This window comes from Syngnathus typhle, linkage group LG1 (assembly GCF_033458585.1).
Source record: "Syngnathus typhle isolate RoL2023-S1 ecotype Sweden linkage group LG1, RoL_Styp_1.0, whole genome shotgun sequence".
NCBI classification, from domain to species: domain Eukaryota; kingdom Metazoa; phylum Chordata; class Actinopteri; order Syngnathiformes; family Syngnathidae; genus Syngnathus; species Syngnathus typhle.
In genome coordinates this window covers 12,647,405-12,667,557 of record NC_083738.1, presented here as the reverse complement: position 1 = coordinate 12,667,557, position 20,153 = coordinate 12,647,405, and the positions used below count along the sequence as shown (strand labels likewise).

Here is a 20,153-nt window from a genome sequence, read left to right as displayed (position 1 = left end):
GCCTGTAGTACATATTTCAGCTTGGAACTTCATTGAAACTTATTTTTCAAAGTTTTTAATTAATGATTCTGTCAATTCCACACTATTCAGGTGACAGTAAAAAAACAAATTATATATACCTATATATATTTTTTTTATATAGGGTCAAGTTCATTGTATGTTGAAATACAACCACTTTGTAAGGAAAAAAATTGATCTGAAAAAATCTCAGTATTTCACACGGATGGCATGAGTGCTCACAGCAAGACAGAAAGTGCTAGTAGAAAACTCTACCTTGGCCACCACTGTCTCCCCGGGACGTGGTCACTTTGTTCAGAAAGGTGTGGAGAAAGTCGTTCTCAGCCACAACTCTGCACACCCACGCACGCACACACACAAGCATGAATACATTACCAATGAAGCGCAGTGACGCAGAGGTCTTTCGGCATACAAAATGACATTTGACTTTCAAAAACACCAAAGATTCACAAAAAGGAAGAAGGAGCACATACGGAAAGAATGGGATGAAAAACTGCTTCTCCTCGTCGCATTCAACCTTTCCTTTGATGAGATCACTGATGTCCATTACTGGGAAACAAGAAAACTGTCTCTCGTGACAATATCATAGAAGAAAAAAATGAAAATATAAGCTATACTTTCTATGTATGTGCCTTACATGACTGACTTGTATGTACTGACTCTTATGATTTGGCAACTCTCAGTAAAACAGTGTCAGTTTACTGTACATGCTGTAAATGTTCTTAATGCAAGAGATGAACTTTAAGGTCATCAGTAAAAATAAAAAGAGGCTGCAACATTTTCATTTCTATTCATTTCTAGTACAATTGCAGATGAGCTGGAGCTTATCCCAGCGACCTTAGGCCAAAGGGTGGGGCACACTCTAGACTAAAATAGCCTACGACAAAAATGTTTCACATCCCTGAGTTTTTACTGAAGCTAGCATGCAAACTCCACCTAGTAGCTGAGATCCAAATGTTGATCCTTAACACTATGAGTCCAGTGTGTTAACCGCTATATTTCTCCTCTTTTTAATCCGATTTGCATATTTTCATATTTGTATGTTGTTTTCCATACCTGCCACTCCAAAAGGTCGTCTGAGACCCTGAGTACACTTTTTGTTGCTTTCTTTCAGGTCCATTCTGCCCACTCGGACTATCTGACAGATGAGGTAAATCTTCTCCCTACACAGGTCCTTATTCCCTAAATCCTACCAGAAAAAAAGACACACACACACACAGAGTGCAGGCCCTTTAAGTGCAAGAATGTGCAATAATCAACAAACAAGTCAGATGAAAGGTAGTCTGAGGGCAATTTAAGGTAAAATGAAAAGTATGTGAGGATTAAGTAGAGCACCATTGTCCCCTTGTGGTCACTTACCGTAAAGACAACCTTCAGGTTGTTGAGCATGTCAATTTCTTTAGGGAAGCCTTTGCTGCCCCACCGAATTAGATAGTTCTCACTGCAGAAAAGAACAACAGCTTATGAAATAAACACATGGACAAAAAAAGCCAACCAATCAAAGTGTGTGTTCCACTTGGGTTACTCTAAATGAAGTATACAGTTGGAATAATAGAAAGGATGTTTTCAAATAAATTTGATTAATTACTACTGTAGTGATATCTGTTGACGTACATTTAAAATACCTGACATTAACAGTGAAGTAAGGCTACATTTCCCAATATAAATGATTACAATGAATTATTCAGGGTGAATTTCAGCTGGATTTATGACAGACAATAGTGTTATGAAGTTGTGCTAAAAAATTCCATGTAACCATCTTACAATATTGAGTCACTAATTTCAATCTTCCTACATTCAGGAATGAGCAAGTGAATCCAAACTTGCCATAGCATAAAAAAGGAAACTTATTTAGATGTTTGCAATTAGTGTGGTTGCTGACAGTGTAATTTTCCAACTTTCCCACTAGGCTGAGCCATGACACAATTTTGAAGCTTGTCCTTCCACTTCCCTGCACTGGGGGATGCAACGTGGGATACATTGAGGGGCTATCAACAACCCTGCGTTCTTATTTCCTTTTAAATTAATATACAACTAATTTTGACTTTGTTTAATTCCTAGCCAAAGTATTATTGAAACAACAACTGTCAGACACTTTAACTGCTATGTGCTTGATTTTTACTGAATTCGCAGTTACTCCCTGCAATGTTGCATGCACTCTGGCACAGATCAAATGGATATTACGTTAAAGTAGTGTAATAAAAAACACACTTAGATGGATGGTGACCCGAACATTTACTGCATGTTCTTGGGTGAAATTAGAATTTAAGACAAGTAGCAGATTTGTGAATGCAGTCTGTAGGATGAGGCAGATCTTGCCAGCATGATAGTGAATGACAAGGCTTAACATCAACACTGTCAGCACCCGCCACGTGGTGCCAGTCAAGATGTGCAGCACTGTAATTTGTCTTTTTCACTTTCTTATTTCTGGCATAGCAGTGTTTTTCATCATGAACGAGGCACAGGAAGGCAGATTTGATGTATGAATAGATATGCACTGTGCGGCCCTGTGGGTGTCTTGCTCCTTTCAGCCATAAACACAAGCATACAAAATAATCGCCTTAATTTTGTGCTCTCCAGAGGTCTTAAAAATGCCTCGTTAACGTGCAATTGTATTGACAGAAAAAATATATATATACGTATTTCCATTACAAAGATTTACAAATGTATTCACTACCACCCTTAGCTTTTTATCCATTTAATTATATTACAAACACAAATTTAAACGATTTCGTTATCTTTACTTATCTTTACTAACAGGTTCAGAAAATAATGGTCTGAGATAATGATGCACCCCAAAAACACTCCAATGCCCAAATCAGTTATCGTCATTTGGAAAAAAAGTCACCGTGTGATACCTGATGATTGCTTGTTGGTTAGGGTCGTAGAGGGACATAAAGAGTTCTGAATCCTCTCCCACACGACACACAAAGTTCCTGACAAAGACATAGAGGCTGTGTGTGGGTGATGACTGGATGCGTGCTGAGATGCCACTGTGTTCTGTTTGAATGTTGGACTGTAAAGTGAAACATTTTAAGGTTAACTTGGGCCGTTGATAATGATGCCTGTCACATTATACAATAACATTTTATAATAAAAGCTGAAGAATTCCTCTTATAAGGCTAATGAATTGCTGCAGAAATGTAAAGTAGGCTACAAGGATCTCAATTTAACCCCATCCAATTTATAATGATGTGAATACTTAGCAATCCAGACGTGATCAGCAAGTAAATTGCAGATACAGGCATTTTCATGCATTTTAATTTAAGCATGCCTTAGTAAGAAATTCTCATATAAAAGAACAGAGATGGTTCTTTCTTAACTTTCCCTTACCTGCTCTTCTTTAATGCGTTCATTGATCTTAGCAGAGGCCTCTTCGTGGGCTCGGAAGAGGCTAATGACACTGGCCTGCTCTGGGTCCAAAATATTCCCATCGTCATCTCGAACTACTTGATCCAACTCCAAAATTCTGCAGTTGTCCAAAGCAGGAAAGATGGAACCATTAATGAGTGTATCCGTGTTGATTTGTTTTATTGTGTAAAATGTTAAAATAGCTTTATGCGTTAAAATATACACAGTGCATAAGTATGTCTGACTAAATAAGCTTACATGGTGTAATGAGAACTTCTGTCATTGCAGACAGAAAGGTATGAATGTAATAATGTTTAATATTTCAGTTGGTGTCTAAAATTGCAAGGCAAATATTCCAAGTGCCAAATAAATAAACAAATAGTCACATTATCTTAGCAGAGACAGGTTTATCTTGAACTGTGGTATTTGACCTTTGATAGTTTATATTTGTATTGCACCAGTTAAAAACATATGGGTAATTTTGTAAGTCGGAACACAACAATAAAATGAAAGGAAAACTGTAACAGTGCCCATAAGGACGCATTAAGGAGACATTGCTCTTAAAAGCAATTTTCAACGTATATAAAATGTAAAATTAAGATGCATAATTTATTTGAAGCTGCAGTAAGGAAAAAAAAAATGTTTCACTTTGTTTAAATGTGCCTCAGAGTTCTCACAGACACATTACCATAATATTCCATTGGTGAGTGTTTCATATTGTAGGTGACTCCAGTTAATTGCAAACACAGAGTATAAGGTTGAAGGGCTTGAATAAATAATATCCAAGTTTAATAAAATGAAGAATTCTCATCTTTGACTGACAATAAGCATTAACATTGATGGAAAGATTTCAGTGTTGGTCAGCATGTCAAAAAATCTAATATTTTATTAATCAATGTGTAGTCTGTGTGATTTATGCGTTGTACAGATACTGTCCGAATATCCTCATCAACAAAGATTACGTTTTAAAATTAAAATGTCACAGAGGATCCAAGAAAGATTTTTGCTAATTGCATGTAGGCTGACCATGCATTCTCCAACAAATGTGATGACTACCGTTCAAAACTTCGGGGTCACTAAGAAATGTCCTTATTTTTAAAATAAAATCCCTACTTTTTTAATGAAGATAACTGAGATACGGAGTAAAGTTGATACCCCTATTTTTGAAGAATTGCTGGCTGTCTTAATTGTTGACGTTCGCTGGCTTCCGTGCCACCAAGTCTGACAGTGTCAATCACAAATGATCAGCATTGTCTTTATAAAGGCACAAATTACAGTTCTGGTAATTATGGGATATTATAAGATGCGCAAGTGAGAGAGATGAATATTTCCAACATGAATACATTTGAATGCTTTTTGACCTACTTGTTGCCATAATCAATCTTGGAGATAACCTTCTGCTTGAGTTCCTTGAATTCATCAGTGGGCAGCGTTCCGGAGAGGAGCTGGGAACGCCACTCCATCAGCTCCCACATCAGCCTCTGTACCTGCCTTACACGTGCTTCCTTGTTGGCCTGTACATGCGAACGCAATACACTCAGCACAAATGTATTCACTCTTATTCATACACTGCGAGTGTGTGTATTGTACCACAAAAAGCTGCTTCCAAATGCTACCCCACTCTCTCAGCGTCATGGTCACCTCCTTCACCAGAGGCATCTCTGCAGAAAGCACCACCTCCTCATCTCTGTATGGGGGAAGCACATTGTATGTATTGTGTCTGCGATAAGGTAACCCTTTATCCAGCAAGTAACAACATATGGTGAATAAAATCATTTTAATTTGCACTTGAAAAAAACACCCCAGTTATTTTGACTTAGAGTAGTATGTCATAAATGTTGGATGCATCCATGCAGCTTCGTGCTGACCAGTTACCCTGAAGGAGCACTATTTATAATGAAGTGTTACTAATATACTAACACTGTTACCAGAGAAAGTTGGATTTTTTGCAAAGTCAAAAATGTGTGCTTATAATTAGTATGCAACAAATGATTGACACCTCAAAAGTCACATCTTCTGTCTCTGATGGGTTGGTTTTTTTCAAGCAGTGTGCTTACTTCTAAGTAGAAGCTATGCATTGTCAATGCATAGTATCTATCAGTGACGTCATTGTGAATCCTTACATCGTCACAACTATGCCTTTTCAGGGAACCCTGTGAGCAATGAACATTGCATCGTCAAAGTCAGCAAGCCATTGGCCCTTTTTTAAATAACAGACCGAGACGGGGATTGAGTGACCTACAGTAGTTTGTGGAAAATTGAACAAATTCACCAAATTTAGAAATTGTTTTCTACTTACAGTGATGAAGTGTATGTGCGCATGTAGTATATGCAGATATGAAGACATATTTGCTTAAAAGCCAAAGTGACACAGTACTGGGGCAAAAGCACACACCATTATAGTACAGGTTGAGAATAGATGGCCTAAAATCTTTGCACGGTTCTTTATACTGCAAACAATGGATTCATATAGTCTAAAATTTAAAATAAATGAGCAGTAAATAGTAGAACATATATCAGTCTAGTGGTACATACTGCATTCCATGCAAACAGAGCAGATTGATTCCCAATCCAAATTAATGCTACCCAGTAACAGCAACAACTACGATGTTTGATATACAACCTTCACTTACCCTCGATGTGCAACAATTGCCTCCTTTAGGTGTACAAAGCTGGCAGGAAACACACCCTGAAGAGCAAAATGCAAAGGCAGTGATTAATTAGAAAATGATTCAGCACAGAACTAGAGCATAACATCGCTCAAACATCATTGTGGCATTCATAATGCAAGAGCCAGTCTATTCGTTGTTACCTGATGGGCTTTGTTTCTGGCCAAGTAGCCTTTGTACCAACCTAAAAGAATACATTATACATACAACACACACACACGATTAAAATTTGGAATATCAATCTGAATACATAAGTATGGTGTACCCTGCTTAACAACTGCGATGTCAGGAGAGAAAATTGATATCTTGTGTATGTTGTTTGGCATTGCTTTTTTTGAACTAAATTGGAAAACACGATCAGTATGATCCAAAGAAATCTTGACGTGTTAAATATGTCAGATATTGTATGATACCATCGCAGGTCTCCTGGATGTAGACAGCATCTCCAACCTCCAGAGAAAGTTGATTTTCTCCACAGCCAGTAAAGTTCCACTTGGCTGAAAAAAGATGACATTTGCAAAACACCCATAGGATTACACCAGAGCAACCTCTTGCAGTGTGCACATGGATGAACATGAAGCTCTTGCAGTTGTAAAGTAGATCCCTGAGATGAAAAGTCAAAAGCTCAGCTCAAACTATATGTATGTGCATTCGACTTTTAGTTGATTGCGTGGGAAGTTGAATGATGGAAAATGGTTTGAACAAAATGCATTAAATAATGCCATCTGCTGCAAAGGAGGCACTGACCTTTGCATACGATTTTATTACACATCCCAATGGAAGTTTTAATGAGTTTACACAGCGCTTAACTACTGCTGATCTTCTCTTTACATATCAAACATCACTGGTTACAGCATGCAGTTATTAGACTTCCTTCCTTCTTTCACTTCCTGACATGTATACCTGCATGAGTATAACAGTCAGTGCTGACAAAAAAAAACCTCAATTGTCCTTGAATATTATTAGCTTTAGACATGAACATGTATTATTTTCCACACCCTAAAGTCATATAATCATTGCTTTTTCTAAAATACGTCAGAGACCCTCTGCTTTATCATCAAAATGGCATGACCATTCGCTACTACGGTGTTTCCTCATCTGCTCTGCTTCTATTGTTGACTTCTGTAACCGTTTGTAAATTCATTCAGCCGGCAGCATTATGACATTTAGTTGCATTGTAGTTCAAATAAAAATGTGTAATTGTTCACCGAGAGGCCCTTTTGCACCTACTCATATCCTGTAAAAGCAGTAATACAGTTGTCTCTTTGTCTTATTGAGATTCTTTGCATTTAACATACGTCATCACACTTTGGATAATATGCACAATAGCAATAATCATGTCTCCTAGCGTACAAATATCTATGAATAAATCGCCACAAAATGACTCACCTACACCATATCGCTCAATGGTGGTGGTTGCCCAAGGAGTCATGTTCTCTTGTGTCACTTACACTGCTCACTTAGGTTATTTTTAAGTTGGCTGCTAAATGTTTCACTTTTTTTTTTAATCCAAACTGAAAGCAGCTCTCCTCCCCTCTTTGCCTCTTCCTCTTTTCTCTTCTCTTCCTGCCTTCAGGCTCTTAAGAGGAAGTGGGTACCGCAAGGTGGAGTCCAGAATGTGCTTGACTGCTAGTGTGGGAGATATATACGATAAGAACTCTTGACAAAACCAATCAATGGACTACACAGATCATTTCAACTGGTACATTTTTTAGTAAGTTACATAAAAAAAGATGCATGATACTTTGACTTCCTGCTTAGTGCTACAAGCTGTAATGCCTGCTCTTGGCCCTAGCCCATTTAAAAGCACACCTCCAACACTACATTTGTTCTCATGACTCAGGTTGAAAACATGTCATGTAATGAAATTTGAAAACATGTAATAAACAACGGTAGTGTTTCTTTGGGGTCTGGAACAGATACTAAATGGCTTTTTAATTTTTTTCCACAACAAAATATATATATATATTGACTGAACTGAGTAATGAACATGGTCACAGAACGAAATAAAGTATGTCAAGATACGGGAGGTAGACTGATATACGCTATTTTTATGCCGATATTTGCTATTTCTTAATTCATCGGCATCGGCCGATATCTGTGATTACTAGCGACGATTTAAAGTTAGGCAAGTTTTTATTTACGTGTTTATTTACGCTTATATGTTCCAACATGATTGATTTAGGTATATTACTTGTTTTATATATTTCATACTTGGTCAATGTATTGATTTGTGTGTTCAATAAATGATGTTTAGTTCAGAAATGTTTTGCACCCACTTGTTGTTATTAGTGTGACATTTTAGTGTGTAAATAAAGCACAAAACTCGGAGATATCGGCCCTAACAATTAGTCATAAAATCGGCAGCTCATATCAGTAATCGGTAAGTATCGGCATCGGTTATAGACAAATCCATATCGGTCAATCCCTACAAAGTACCACTGAGTCATGAGACAAAAACAATGTAAGGCGCTCTTTCTTACCAAGGAGCCCACCTTTGAATGTCAACTGTGCTTTATTGTCGTAGCTCATCATGGTATTGTTGTGGTGACAAAAGCATATGATTCATAAATCTTCATAACAATAAAAGGCAATTTCTGCTTTTGGACAAACTCTTGTTTGCATTCTTAGACAAATATTTATCTAGTTGGTGATAAAAGGTTTTGCTGACTGGTATCTTTCTACAACACTGACATTCAAGTTAAAGAGTATAATGTGAATCTGTTGTAATGGAAACAAACACGAGATATGTTAATTGTTAAGGCACCATGGATTTAACTGTGATGTTGATAATTACCTAAGCTATAGATGGAACATGACTCGGACGAAAGAAAAGGCCAGAGGTGGTAAAAGTGACGATGGCCATTAAAATTCCCACAGGAGAAACAAACAGAAACATGCCGTGTGGCTCTCTCAACAAGAATTGAGTAGGATGAATAGGGAAGCCACAGAAATTATCTTATTTTTAACTATGATGAAATACAAACGTGTATTGGAAATTAACAAGCATGTGGTTCTTTGTCATTTCATCCACCCAGAACAAACCGACAAACTGTTAATCATTTGCAGACAGATATGTTTTCTTGGATTCTGGTAGCTTTACTGAAACTATCACATTATGAATAGATTAATAGCCATCTCCAGTTACCAACAAAATCTAAAAAGAAAGAGTCTGATGGTTCCGAGACGAAACAAGGGTGAACATAGAAGCTGCCTTTCAGAGGTGGATGGGCTGAGAGGATTTAGTAGCAATAAGGAATTAGCTACATTTCTGATTAATAGGTGAGACTTCAACACTATTTGACGTTAATTGATTGTAAATTCCGCACATAAATTCTGAAATGGATAACCTTATACGCCCCTTGCCGGTGCATGTATCGCTTTAAGAAAGTCCTGTGACCGACAGCTGACTGTTTGCCTGTCACTGAGGCACCAAACTGTTTTTAGAAGGAAGCGCATCCACCATCTGTCAACAGGGATGCGTCTCTGAAAAAAAAAAACCTTCTATTTCAAAATAATTCTATTCTTCAAGTCTCTGCGATAGAATTTCTTTATTAATCACTTTATTCATAACGAATACATACTTGATTATTCCATTTTTAACCATGAAGCTTCTCTGAAGCATGCACCAGACCGGCAGGTTCAGAGTTTAATTATTAAGGAGTGTCAACCCCTCGTCGTTGTTGAAAGTGAGGGGTCCATAAAATGTTGCGAGAGGTAATTGATCTTTAATTTACTTACTATTTAAATATTGATTTTGCATTTGGCTCAACTTGGTGTAATCTTTAGACTGTCAAAGAAATGGCGGCCAAAGAAATTATAAAGAGGAAGAGGAATGAATGAAAATTGCAGGAGCTCGATGAAGAACTTGGCAACCACAAACGTAGCAGTATATTCCACTAATGAGCTCCAGAAAAACCTGGCATAGGCCAATATTCCAAGATCCTCTGAAATTGGGACAACAAAAAGCACACATATCCAAGCAACTTAGTAGCGCAGCTGTCGGGTCAACACTTTTGCCCAATGGCAGCCATCATTTTTAACATATTTTGCTTAACCTTTACAAACATCAATGTTGAAAATTCGGAACCAATGGAGAAGTATGTGGATGCTTTTGCAGCAGTGAATAAAAAAAAAAAAAAAAGAAGTACTACAAATGCTTGATGAATTACTATTGTATAATTGACGTCATTGCATTTTAAATCATCTTGTGACCTTAAAGCAACCCACCAAGAAAAGGTAAGACTTTGTTAGCGCTTTACTGACACAAATGGTTGTTGCACTGAAGCATACAGTGGAACAGTTATTGGAATCACTTTGAATGCAAATTATCGTGAGATAGAGAGGAGAGGAGCAATAGGAAGAGACAAAGAGAGAGAGAGTGTGTGTGGCGCTGCCTCTGTCTCTTTAGTGTCTTCCCCACACGCGGACTCATTAGGTGTCCAAACACACTCGCTCAAACACCAGCGTACACACATGCGCGCGCACACACAGACACACAGAGGCACACACACATCATGAGCATGCCTGTGGTTTTACTTGCTTCCTTCTAGGAGCCAATATGAGGTGACGTGGTCCGTGTGGTGAGTTGATCGATCTCTACTTGCTTCTATTTAATATTTTAGCTAAAGCAAACATTTTTAACTGTATTGGTAGTTGCAGTGTGACATTACAGTTGGCTTTATTTACTCTATATTTTCTGTAGATGAAGACTAATCAGCTTGTCTGGTTTTGTTTTAAAACCACGATAGTTTGTCATCTATATTCATTATATATTCATAAACATTTTATGTAAAGATAGTCATAAAAACATCTTGTAGCGCCAGTGTTTGTCTGTGTGTCTGCCATGTATGTTGTGTGTCGGAGTGACAGACCAGCTGAGTCTCCTCCACCAGCGCATGGGGTTGAAACAAATTCATTTTATAGCATTTGGGATCAATGGCGTAGGGCGAAGCATTGACCTGTGATGTGAGTCAGTGTTGAACCTTGTGTAAATGGCACCCAGTGTACAAAATAAAACGGGACTAGGGTACCAATTATATCCTCAACTAGAGAAGCTAGATTGTTAAATAGTGATGAAACAAAGAAGAATAGTATAAATCAGAATTGAATGTTAGCCCTCCCTAGTGCAAAATAGTGCACACAAAACAATAATAGTACAAGTGGCTTTCAGATTAGTCTTCTATAAATTACCGCGCCCATGGGGTTACAAGCCTTTACCGCTTCTGTCTTGACAAGAGTTTCGACAACCTCACACTGCATGGTCACGACGGTGGTTGAGATGGACATGTATGTGAATTGGTTCTCAATGCCTAGTCAGGGGCAGAGGATATGGAGGTGCAGAAGACTGAGGGAGAGAAACCTGTTGGTGATATGACAGACAGATGAACCTGAAAATAAAATCTGACAACTTGGTATCTGCAAGAGGAAAGTTAGGAAGCTAGTTTTTCTACGTGAGGTGATATGATATGTCCAATGGAATTCTGGTTAAATTTCACATGGACAAGAATTTAAAGGCATTATTGACCATATGGAAGAAAAATCTGAAACTATATCTAGTCATAAACATGGCTGATACCAGCCACAGCTTTTGTTATACGAGGATATTATTACATTGTATGGCAAGATCTGGAACAGTTGTATGCGACATCTTTTTTAAACAGGGAATGCAATACAGAGTTGTGGGGAAAGGTAGAGCTGTGGAGTTAGTTGAGAAATGTAAACATAAGGATAATAATTTACTAGAATCTATGTAATAAATTGTCAATGGATTCCTTATATACTACAAGAGAAAGTGACAATGGAAGGGTAATGGAAGAATTCATGGAAGACAGAAACCTAGGATGTTGAAATGATGGAACGGGTATGAGCCTTAATGTTACTGGAGCGCTACAGAGTCAGCCATGGACCTAATTCTGGTTGCATGGGCAGTGAAGAGAGGAATGACAATTAGAAGGAATCACTATCCTGTTGTGATCAAAGTAGGCGTGGAAGTAGATGTAGGGTTAGTTGAAAGCTGGGCTTTTAACAAGACAGATTGGAAAAAATTTATTAGTTATCACAGATAACTGCAAGTGGATTTGAAAGGAAATGAAAATATGAAATCAATTGGGATATGTGTCAAACAATATTGGAGGATGATAGAGCAGGAGAAAAGCTGGTAAGTATAAAAGAAAAATTGTGCCATTGTGAATGTAAACAAGTAATTATAGGGTGGAATAAGGCTTTTAGATTGGGAAGTTCAATCATGATGGCCAGAATTTTATTTCATATAAAAAGGATGTAAGCAAAGGTTAGGAAAATTCTAAAATATAAAAAAAGGGAGGATTTGGAGGACATTGCAGCTCTTCAGCGTGGACCATTTACAAAAGCAGAACTTGATAGAAGAAGGTAATAAACGATTGGCACCAAGTATGGATCGAGCTTGGTGTATAACAAAGTGAAATAAGAGGATATGTTTGACAAAACCAAAGTGACCTCAAAGAGTGGACGAGTACAATGAACCCAGTGTTGTGTGTGGAGCATGAAATTAGGCAGGCACAAGTTAATAAAAAGTGTGTGGAGGCAGTATTTTTTGATATAAAGGTGTATGATTTACGATTGAAGAGAAGATGGGGAATTAACGGCAATAGGTATCTTATATTGTCACGTAAGAATGGCATGTTCAAGAAAAGTTTGTAAAGACAATGGTGCACTCATAGGAAGTGTGATCAGTTCTTTGCTATTTTCAATAATGATTACTGGAAGTGTGGGTGGGGTAGGAGAAGGGCTTAAATGAGTTTTCAGGTTCATGGTTCCATGAAAGGTTGATGCGGGCTGTGCATATTCAGAATGCTGAGGAGGGTTCAAGGCATTGAGGAAGATCTAGCGGGAATAAAAAGAATTCTAAAACAGACACAGAAGAAAAGATGGCAAAAACAATGGGATAAAGAGGGAAAAGGAAGATGGTTTCACAGAATGCGTAGCAAAATGGATCAAATGAGGACAGCTTGAGGAAACATAAGAGATTAATTAGAAATGTCGAGGTTGAGGTTGTTTTAGCACATTAGCTGTTAATAAAAATGTCTACACGTGTTCCTTGTATACTGATATTATACAGACATTACTGGAAGCAACTGCAGTTCATCCGAAGGTCCTTTATCTTTAGATCCAGCGAGAAAGAAACCTCACAATGGCATTGTATTCGTAATGCGCAGAAAATCCACAAGGAACTTTCAATGTTGTCGTAACAAAAAGTGTGCTAAGGTCAGTGGCAACATAATGAGCTTGATCCCCTTATGAGTGCCATTTGTTCGTGCACATATATATTTCATGTGTTTTATGTCCCCTATGGTGCTTCTTTCTGGAACTATGTTCATTTTCACACCTAAGATGCACACAGTCTGTGTGCTACAGAGGCACAAACTCTGTTGCTTTTTCTCTCGAGGGCTCACACATCAATACTGTAATCATCCATACATGTTCAATAATAGAAAAGCCCACAATAGAGCGCAGACCTCAGTGTCCGTATTCCTCCAAATATTTGCAATTCACAGCTCGCTCATCTTTGCTATGAACTCATTTCTTTGCTGTTTTTGTGCTCAGGCCAAGTCTATTGTGAAAGTACCATTTTGTGCCTTGGTGCCAAGGAACCACAGTGGCACCCTAAGATATGCGTGCCATACAAGCTTGAGGACGATTCTTTTTTTTTTTTTTGCATAAAATCGAGATACGAGTGTGCTTGAGTTCCCCGCTGCTAGAAGGAAACAGCAAATTTGACAACATCCAGCTAACATCAAGTCACATAGGTTGCCGAGTAGTGCAAGGACAATATCAGTTGTTGGCCGGGAATGCACAGTTGAGGTGATCTGCGAACTGCAATTAGACCCAAAAATACATCAGGTAGCCTACAATTAGAATGGTTTTAACATGAAGTTATGAGGTCTGGTTGCTGCCACATTATTTTCAAAGTTCATCTGATTGCTTTTTATGAAAGACCGGGAAGTATTTTTCTAACACATATTTACAATAATTAAAACTTATCGCATCAACTTGGCAATTGAACAATACCTTTTGCTTTCATGCTTGGCATACTAAAAAGGTCACAAAAAGAAGTTAAATAGTACATTCTTACCCAGAAACCTAAAACGAGGCATCATTTTATCGTGCTGATCAAATTTTAGAGATGTAAGTTGATTTTGCTTGTAATTTCAAGGCACTTGCCTTCGTAACAGCCATTTGGATGGTGGATGTCCTTAATGTGATGACATACTGTCAATTAATGAAAGAGGGAAAGGAAATGGGAATGAAGCCAAATTTGATGCTTTGTCGACATTTTCAAAGTAAGTATTAGACGAATTCTTGCTGCTACATAGAAGCAATCCAATTCATCCCAATAAGCACTAAAGCAATGTACTTCACACCACACGTTGGACAATTTCCATGATGGTTTTTTTTGCTTATTAGTCAGAGGAAGAGAGGATATTCCGAAAAGACACATCTGGCTGATATAAAATAAATAAATAAATAAATGAAAAGATTTCAAAAAAGGTTGCAAATGAGCACTTGGTATTTGAAGAATCTCGAAAATCAAAAGCTGCCTTGCAGCTGAGAAGTCATCATTACTCATCGTCACTAAGTCACATCATGTCTGGTAAAGCAGCACGTTGGCAAGTTCTTTGTGGCTGCTCTTCATCTTTTTGCCATAAATAATCGACGAAGTGATGGGAATCTTTTTATTATTATTATATTGTGAATATGTGAATGCTTGACTTGCTTTACGGTGTGTTCTAACCTACTTGAACAAATTCAGTCTTAAATATTTTTCCTGTGACTGGGTTTTTGCTCACAAGATGGGAGCAAAAACCTTAAACTCAGTCTCACAGAACAGTAATGTTAGCAGTGCTTTTGCGAGTCCAATTTGGCGTCCTTGCTATGATTGGTAACAAAAATAAGTTACACACTAATGCAAAGTCAATCCATAACATTAATGTATTCTACATTGTCATGAATGTCCGCAAGTGCGTTAAAACACAATTAACAGGACTTTACAGCACTTTGATAACTGAGCCATAGCATTAAATTTGTTGCAAAGGGATGGTACTCGACATACTAGCTTTGGTATTGATCTCATTAGATTGTATAGATACCTACACTTTGGAGGCCAGTCAGTGAATTAAACAGGAAAGCGGACAAATGCTTTTGCAGTAGACGCTGTCCACATACAAACCAGCTGAATCAATCTCAGTGGTTGATAAATGTAACACAAGCAGACTAGTGAGCAAATGTCATCTTGCAAAATGGAATGACCGTTTCTATTTGATGCAGCTCTGGTGGATTGAGAGTACAGAAAGATGGAGGAATTAAAGCATTTAAACCCAAACTTCACATTGTGGAAATTAACGAAATAGAATTACTTGCAATCATGTATTGGTTTAAGATACGTCAGTGACTATCTTTTTTATCTTTAAGTTCTTTCAATCAGTTTCAGTACTTCAGTACTGAGCAGTTATCTTCAAATAACACATATTCACCGTAATGGTTTGGCAAATGAAATAATCTTTTAAAAATTCAGCTGAAAGTCTAAAACAATACCCAGATACTAGATAGTCCACATGACCTTTCTGCCTGTTCAATTATGCTCACTTTTGATTTCAAGATTCAGTGATTATTTTCTTCATTTGCTCTAAGTGGAGGTTTTGATTCTCCATCGGAAGTATTAAAAACTTCACACAACATAGAAATGAACACGAAAATATCCTCATTGTCGATTGCCCAGTTGGATGAAAATAATGCCTCACTTGTTTGTTTTGTCACTTTCTGCCCACTAGATGGTAGTAAAGCCATGGAAGACGGTGTGCTTGAAGCCATTCACTAGATTCAACACCAGTGAAGACCTCTGCCTTCAGGACCACAACATGGAACAATGGATTCCACCTCGACAGTCAACTTACACTGAGAGTACAGAGAGACATGGAGTCATTTGGATGAGACTGCAAGAAGCCTGATCATCGGAAGCACACTTACCGTACATGGAATTAGATGCATCTTTGATCGTTTTTATGTTTTAGTTAATTGCTGAAGGGTAAAAAAATCAGGATGTCAAAAGGCTGAATCTGGTGCGAGCCAACCAGCCATGCTGTCCAAAATAGCAGTGGGTCTCATCCTGACCCTTCTAATCCTTCTGACCATCATCGGCAATGTGCTGGTGTGCCTGGCGGTGTGCGCTTCACGACGCCTTCGCTGTCTGACCAACTGCTTCATCGTGTCACTGGCGGTGACCGACCTTCTGCTCGGCCTGGCCGTGCTGCCCTTCTCGGCCCACCTGCAACTCACCGACGACTGGCCGTTGGGCCCGGTCTTCTGCAACTTCTACATCTCCATGGACGTCATGCTCTGCACCGCCTCCATTCTCACGCTGCTGGCCATAAGTATGGACCGCTATTTGGCCGTCACAATGCCGCTCAGATACAGCTCCCTGGTTCTGCCTTGGAGAGTATTTGTGGCCATGGCGAGCGTCTGGACTGTGTCGGTGGCTGTGTCCTTCTTGCCCATCTACATGGGCTGGAACACCGTCAATGGGACAGTGCAAAACTACGACCGGCGGACTCCCGAGAGGACGTGTCGCTTCGAGCTCAACAGGCCTTACGTGCTGACCGACTCGCTTCTCACCTTCTATCTGCCCTTGCTGGTCATGTGCTGCACTTACCTGAGAATACTTCGCATCGCACGGGCACAGATTAAGCGCATCATCAGTGCTCGGCCCACGTGCATCACCACCTACACGAGCCACCAATCGGCCGTCACAACTGTCCTCTCCAGTGTCCCGGCATCGGCACTGCGGGAGCACAAGGCCACAGTGACACTCGCAGCAGTGATAGGAGCCTTTGTGGTGTGCTGGCTACCTTACTTCATCCTGTTCACGACGCTTGGCCTACAGGAAAATCCCGACCCTAACAAAGTGCCAGAATTTTCCATCGTGCTGTGGCTGGGTTATGCCAACTCGGCCCTCAATCCCATCCTCTACGGAGCTCTTAACAGGGACTTCAGGTCCGCCTACACGCACCTACTGAGATGTCGTTGGCCGACATACAGTGGGTGGAGGAGCAGACATGCTTCTGCCACCGAAACAATAGCAGGTATACACACAATGTTATGTGAAAGGTTATTTCGGAGAAGCATTTGTTTAATATCGCAAAATCAATGAGCGTAGGCTCAGAATTGCAGCCTGAGAACAGTTCTACTACAAAAACATGTACCTTTATGAATGTTCACCTTAGCTTCTTGGATCACATATCCTAACATTCTTTGGCGAAATAAGTATTTCAGCTTCAGAATTCACAGATAAAGGATGTACAAGCCAACATTTAAGATAACAGCAACTTAGCCAAATTGCCAATGCCAACATTATTACAAATTTGCTAAGACCAAACATGCTAGGATGCTGATCATATGACTTTGGAGGATAGTCAAGATCAATAGGTTTCCTGCAGTAATGCTCAATGATCCCTAAGACTTTGAAGACCAGTGGGGTAAAAAAAAAAAAAAAAAACTTTTTAGCCGATATCGATCAGCTAAAAATTGTGTGGGACCCTGATTCCAGATCACATGATGGGGACAACTCTACCATCTACTATCTGTGTCTTGTTGGGTAGCATCCAAAATCAATTGGGTTCTTAGGTTATATGGTTCTTGCTGAAATTCTGCAAGAGTATTTATGAATAAGTCACATTGAAAGAAAGTTCACTTGATGAAATTTCATAGCTTTGAGTTTGACCATGGATTTTGTTTACTTTTCTACAATAAAATGTTAACTGGCCATTGTTGCCTTTGTTTGATGTTCCTCCACTTTAGGCAGAGAACAGCTCATGGAGGTCACGCTGCTGTGTGGACACGCATCTGCCAGCTGCAGGGCGGGTCAAACTGTTCACAACTTCATGCCACAAGAGACAAATAACAGGACTAACACAAGCATGACCCAATTTGTAAAGGGCACAACTGACAGCGATGTTGATGGCAGTTAAAAGGTAAACTAATATGCTCTCTGCAATGTGGACGATCGTTGATAGTCACCACCTACGAATGTGAGCTGACTCAACCTCTAGTCAATCACAGGGCACATTATAGAAGGCACCCACGGTCACTGAGTGAAAACTGAACACGCGCTGCCTACACGCATGTCATGAAAATGAAACACTACAGCATCAGTGACGACACACTAAGAGATGTTTTCGATGCTATGTTGGTCAGTGTACTAAATCTGTGGCCGAAAAAACATATATAAAACAATTTAGAATGCTTGAGAATTACCAGGATTACCACATTAAAAATTGTATTGCACTTAACAGCAATAAAAGCTATTGTAAATTGAGGAAATTCATTTTTATTTTTGCTTTTGTGGGTTCCTCATGTAATGACAGAAAATGAGAGGCCCAAATTTCAGTCACACGTTAATGTGGCTCTGATCCTCAAAGAAATGAATGATCTGGAAAAGAGGAGCATCCTCAGGATTCAGGACTGATAAACGTTCAACAATCGATGACAACATAGTGATGAGAAAAGATGATCCTTTCTGATCCAGTCTGTGTGCCTGTTGTCACACGCCGTAGTCTTAATCTAAGAGTGGAAACGAAAGACCTCTGCAGCACCACTTCTCTTCACACACAAGAAACATCAATGGACACGGACTATGGCAACTGAGGCCAAATAGAGGCAGATCCCTGGAGGACTTAAAATGTTCACCAACATACTGGCCCTTTAGCACAAGCAGTGCAGCTGGACGTTTAAAACAAGTGCGTCCTCTTGTGGTAGCATCAAGTACCACAAGCTGAACTGTGACTATATGGTAAGGGTACTATATTGGTCTAAAACGAGGCATTGCTATTAAAGTGACCTCATCATCAATTGATGTATTGTCACAAGTCTGTGTTATTGGAATATGTAGCATAGAATGTACTGCAAATACACGAGTACATTTATTTCCAATGACTCTTTGGCGAGAATGTTGGCAAATGTACTCTATCAACTTACAGTGTCAGAAATACAGTATCTTACTACTTTTTACTTCGTATAGTTGCTCTGGTTACAGGTTTGAATACATGCTAAAGTGCTTTCCAAACGGTTGCAAATATTCTCACAGACTATGTTATGTTAGTTTCATGCAAAAAGCCAATACTTTTTAGATACGAGTGTAAATGGGTTCAAATGAAATATGACAAATATTCATGACCTGTTGTCACGCTTAAAATGTAACAGAGGTGCCCCATTTGTCTTGTCTGTATGTTTCTACATACGTTTAACTGGCGTTCAAATGTGTGTTAAATTTAATGAAGAAGAAATGTAATAAAGGCATTAAGGTTTACCTCGAGCTGGCTGTGGGTCAAACGAAGTAATCAGGTGCAAAGTGCCATGGTGAGAAAAGAAAACAAGAACCTGATGGTTATTCTGGCTGAGAACCAAAAGTACTCTGCGGATATGAGATAAAGTTCTAGAAAAAGAACCACGATGTTTTGGACAGATGATGAGCAATAACTATACTGATGCCCATGGGACTTTAACTTTGTTTTCATCAGACTAGAGGTTTTCTCACAGGATGGATGTCACACTGGATCTCAATTTCTTAGTTCACATCGCTCACCCAGGAGCTTCACCCCAGGTTGGTCTACTCATCCGCAGCACCAAGCCCTATGAAAAGTCGTTTAAACACTTACAGAGGTCACTGTGCTCTTGGGGACAGTAAGTAGGGAAGAAAAACATGTGTAGGCTTATCAAACAATCCCATCTGAGCTCTCCTTGAAAATCCTGTGAGAGTGTTTTTTGTTTAATGGCACTTAACAGGGTGGGGGGTGGTCTCCACTCAAAAGCTAAAGAGAACATTTCTGGAGTGTAAATACTACACAACTGTGTCCATGTGAGAATCCTGCCTTCCTGCCTTCCTGCCTTCCTTCCTTCCTTCCTTCCTTCCTTCCTTCCTTCCTTCCTTCCTTCCTTCCTTCCTTCCTTCCTTCCTTCCTTCCTTCCTTCCTTCCTTCCAGAATAGATCTTCAACTATTTCCGATTTTTTTATGAAGGTTGAATTAGTATAACCAGAAAACTGAAAAGGTGTTGACTTTTGGAACGTGCTGTGTATTTAGTCGT

At 39.1% G+C, this 20,153-nt stretch overlaps 2 protein-coding genes across 3 annotated transcripts in view; one reads left to right on the top strand and one right to left on the bottom strand.

Moving 5' to 3' along the window:
• LOC133150533 (dedicator of cytokinesis protein 2-like) overlaps window positions 1-7,586 on the bottom strand; it is an 89,185-nt gene extending 81,599 nt beyond the window's left edge. For both annotated transcript variants that reach the window (XM_061273115.1, XM_061273124.1), the window contains exons 1-12: window positions 7,428-7,586; window positions 6,452-6,535; window positions 6,182-6,222; window positions 6,003-6,058; window positions 4,960-5,056; window positions 4,735-4,883; window positions 3,352-3,487; window positions 2,877-3,034; window positions 1,378-1,459; window positions 1,075-1,207; window positions 492-567; window positions 274-350 (exon numbers count right to left, since the gene is read on the bottom strand). In XM_061273115.1, coding sequence (XP_061129099.1) covers window positions 274-350; window positions 492-567; window positions 1,075-1,207; window positions 1,378-1,459; window positions 2,877-3,034; window positions 3,352-3,487; window positions 4,735-4,883; window positions 4,960-5,056; window positions 6,003-6,058; window positions 6,182-6,222; window positions 6,452-6,535; window positions 7,428-7,470 — 1,132 coding nt within the window. In that variant the 5' untranslated portion in view covers window positions 7,471-7,586. The remainder of the gene's footprint in view (window positions 1-273; window positions 351-491; window positions 568-1,074; window positions 1,208-1,377; window positions 1,460-2,876; window positions 3,035-3,351; window positions 3,488-4,734; window positions 4,884-4,959; window positions 5,057-6,002; window positions 6,059-6,181; window positions 6,223-6,451; window positions 6,536-7,427) is intronic.
• A 2,963-nt stretch (window positions 7,587-10,549) lies between these two features.
• Window positions 10,550-18,678, top strand: LOC133158662 (histamine H2 receptor-like). Its single transcript, XM_061285997.1, has 3 exons — window positions 10,550-10,621; window positions 15,848-17,155; window positions 17,871-18,678. Exons 2-3 carry the CDS (start codon window positions 16,153-16,155, stop codon window positions 18,038-18,040), a joined length of 1,173 nt encoding a protein of 390 aa, XP_061141981.1. The 5' UTR covers window positions 10,550-10,621; window positions 15,848-16,152; the 3' UTR covers window positions 18,041-18,678.
• Window positions 18,679-20,153: the final 1,475 nt, after the last annotated feature.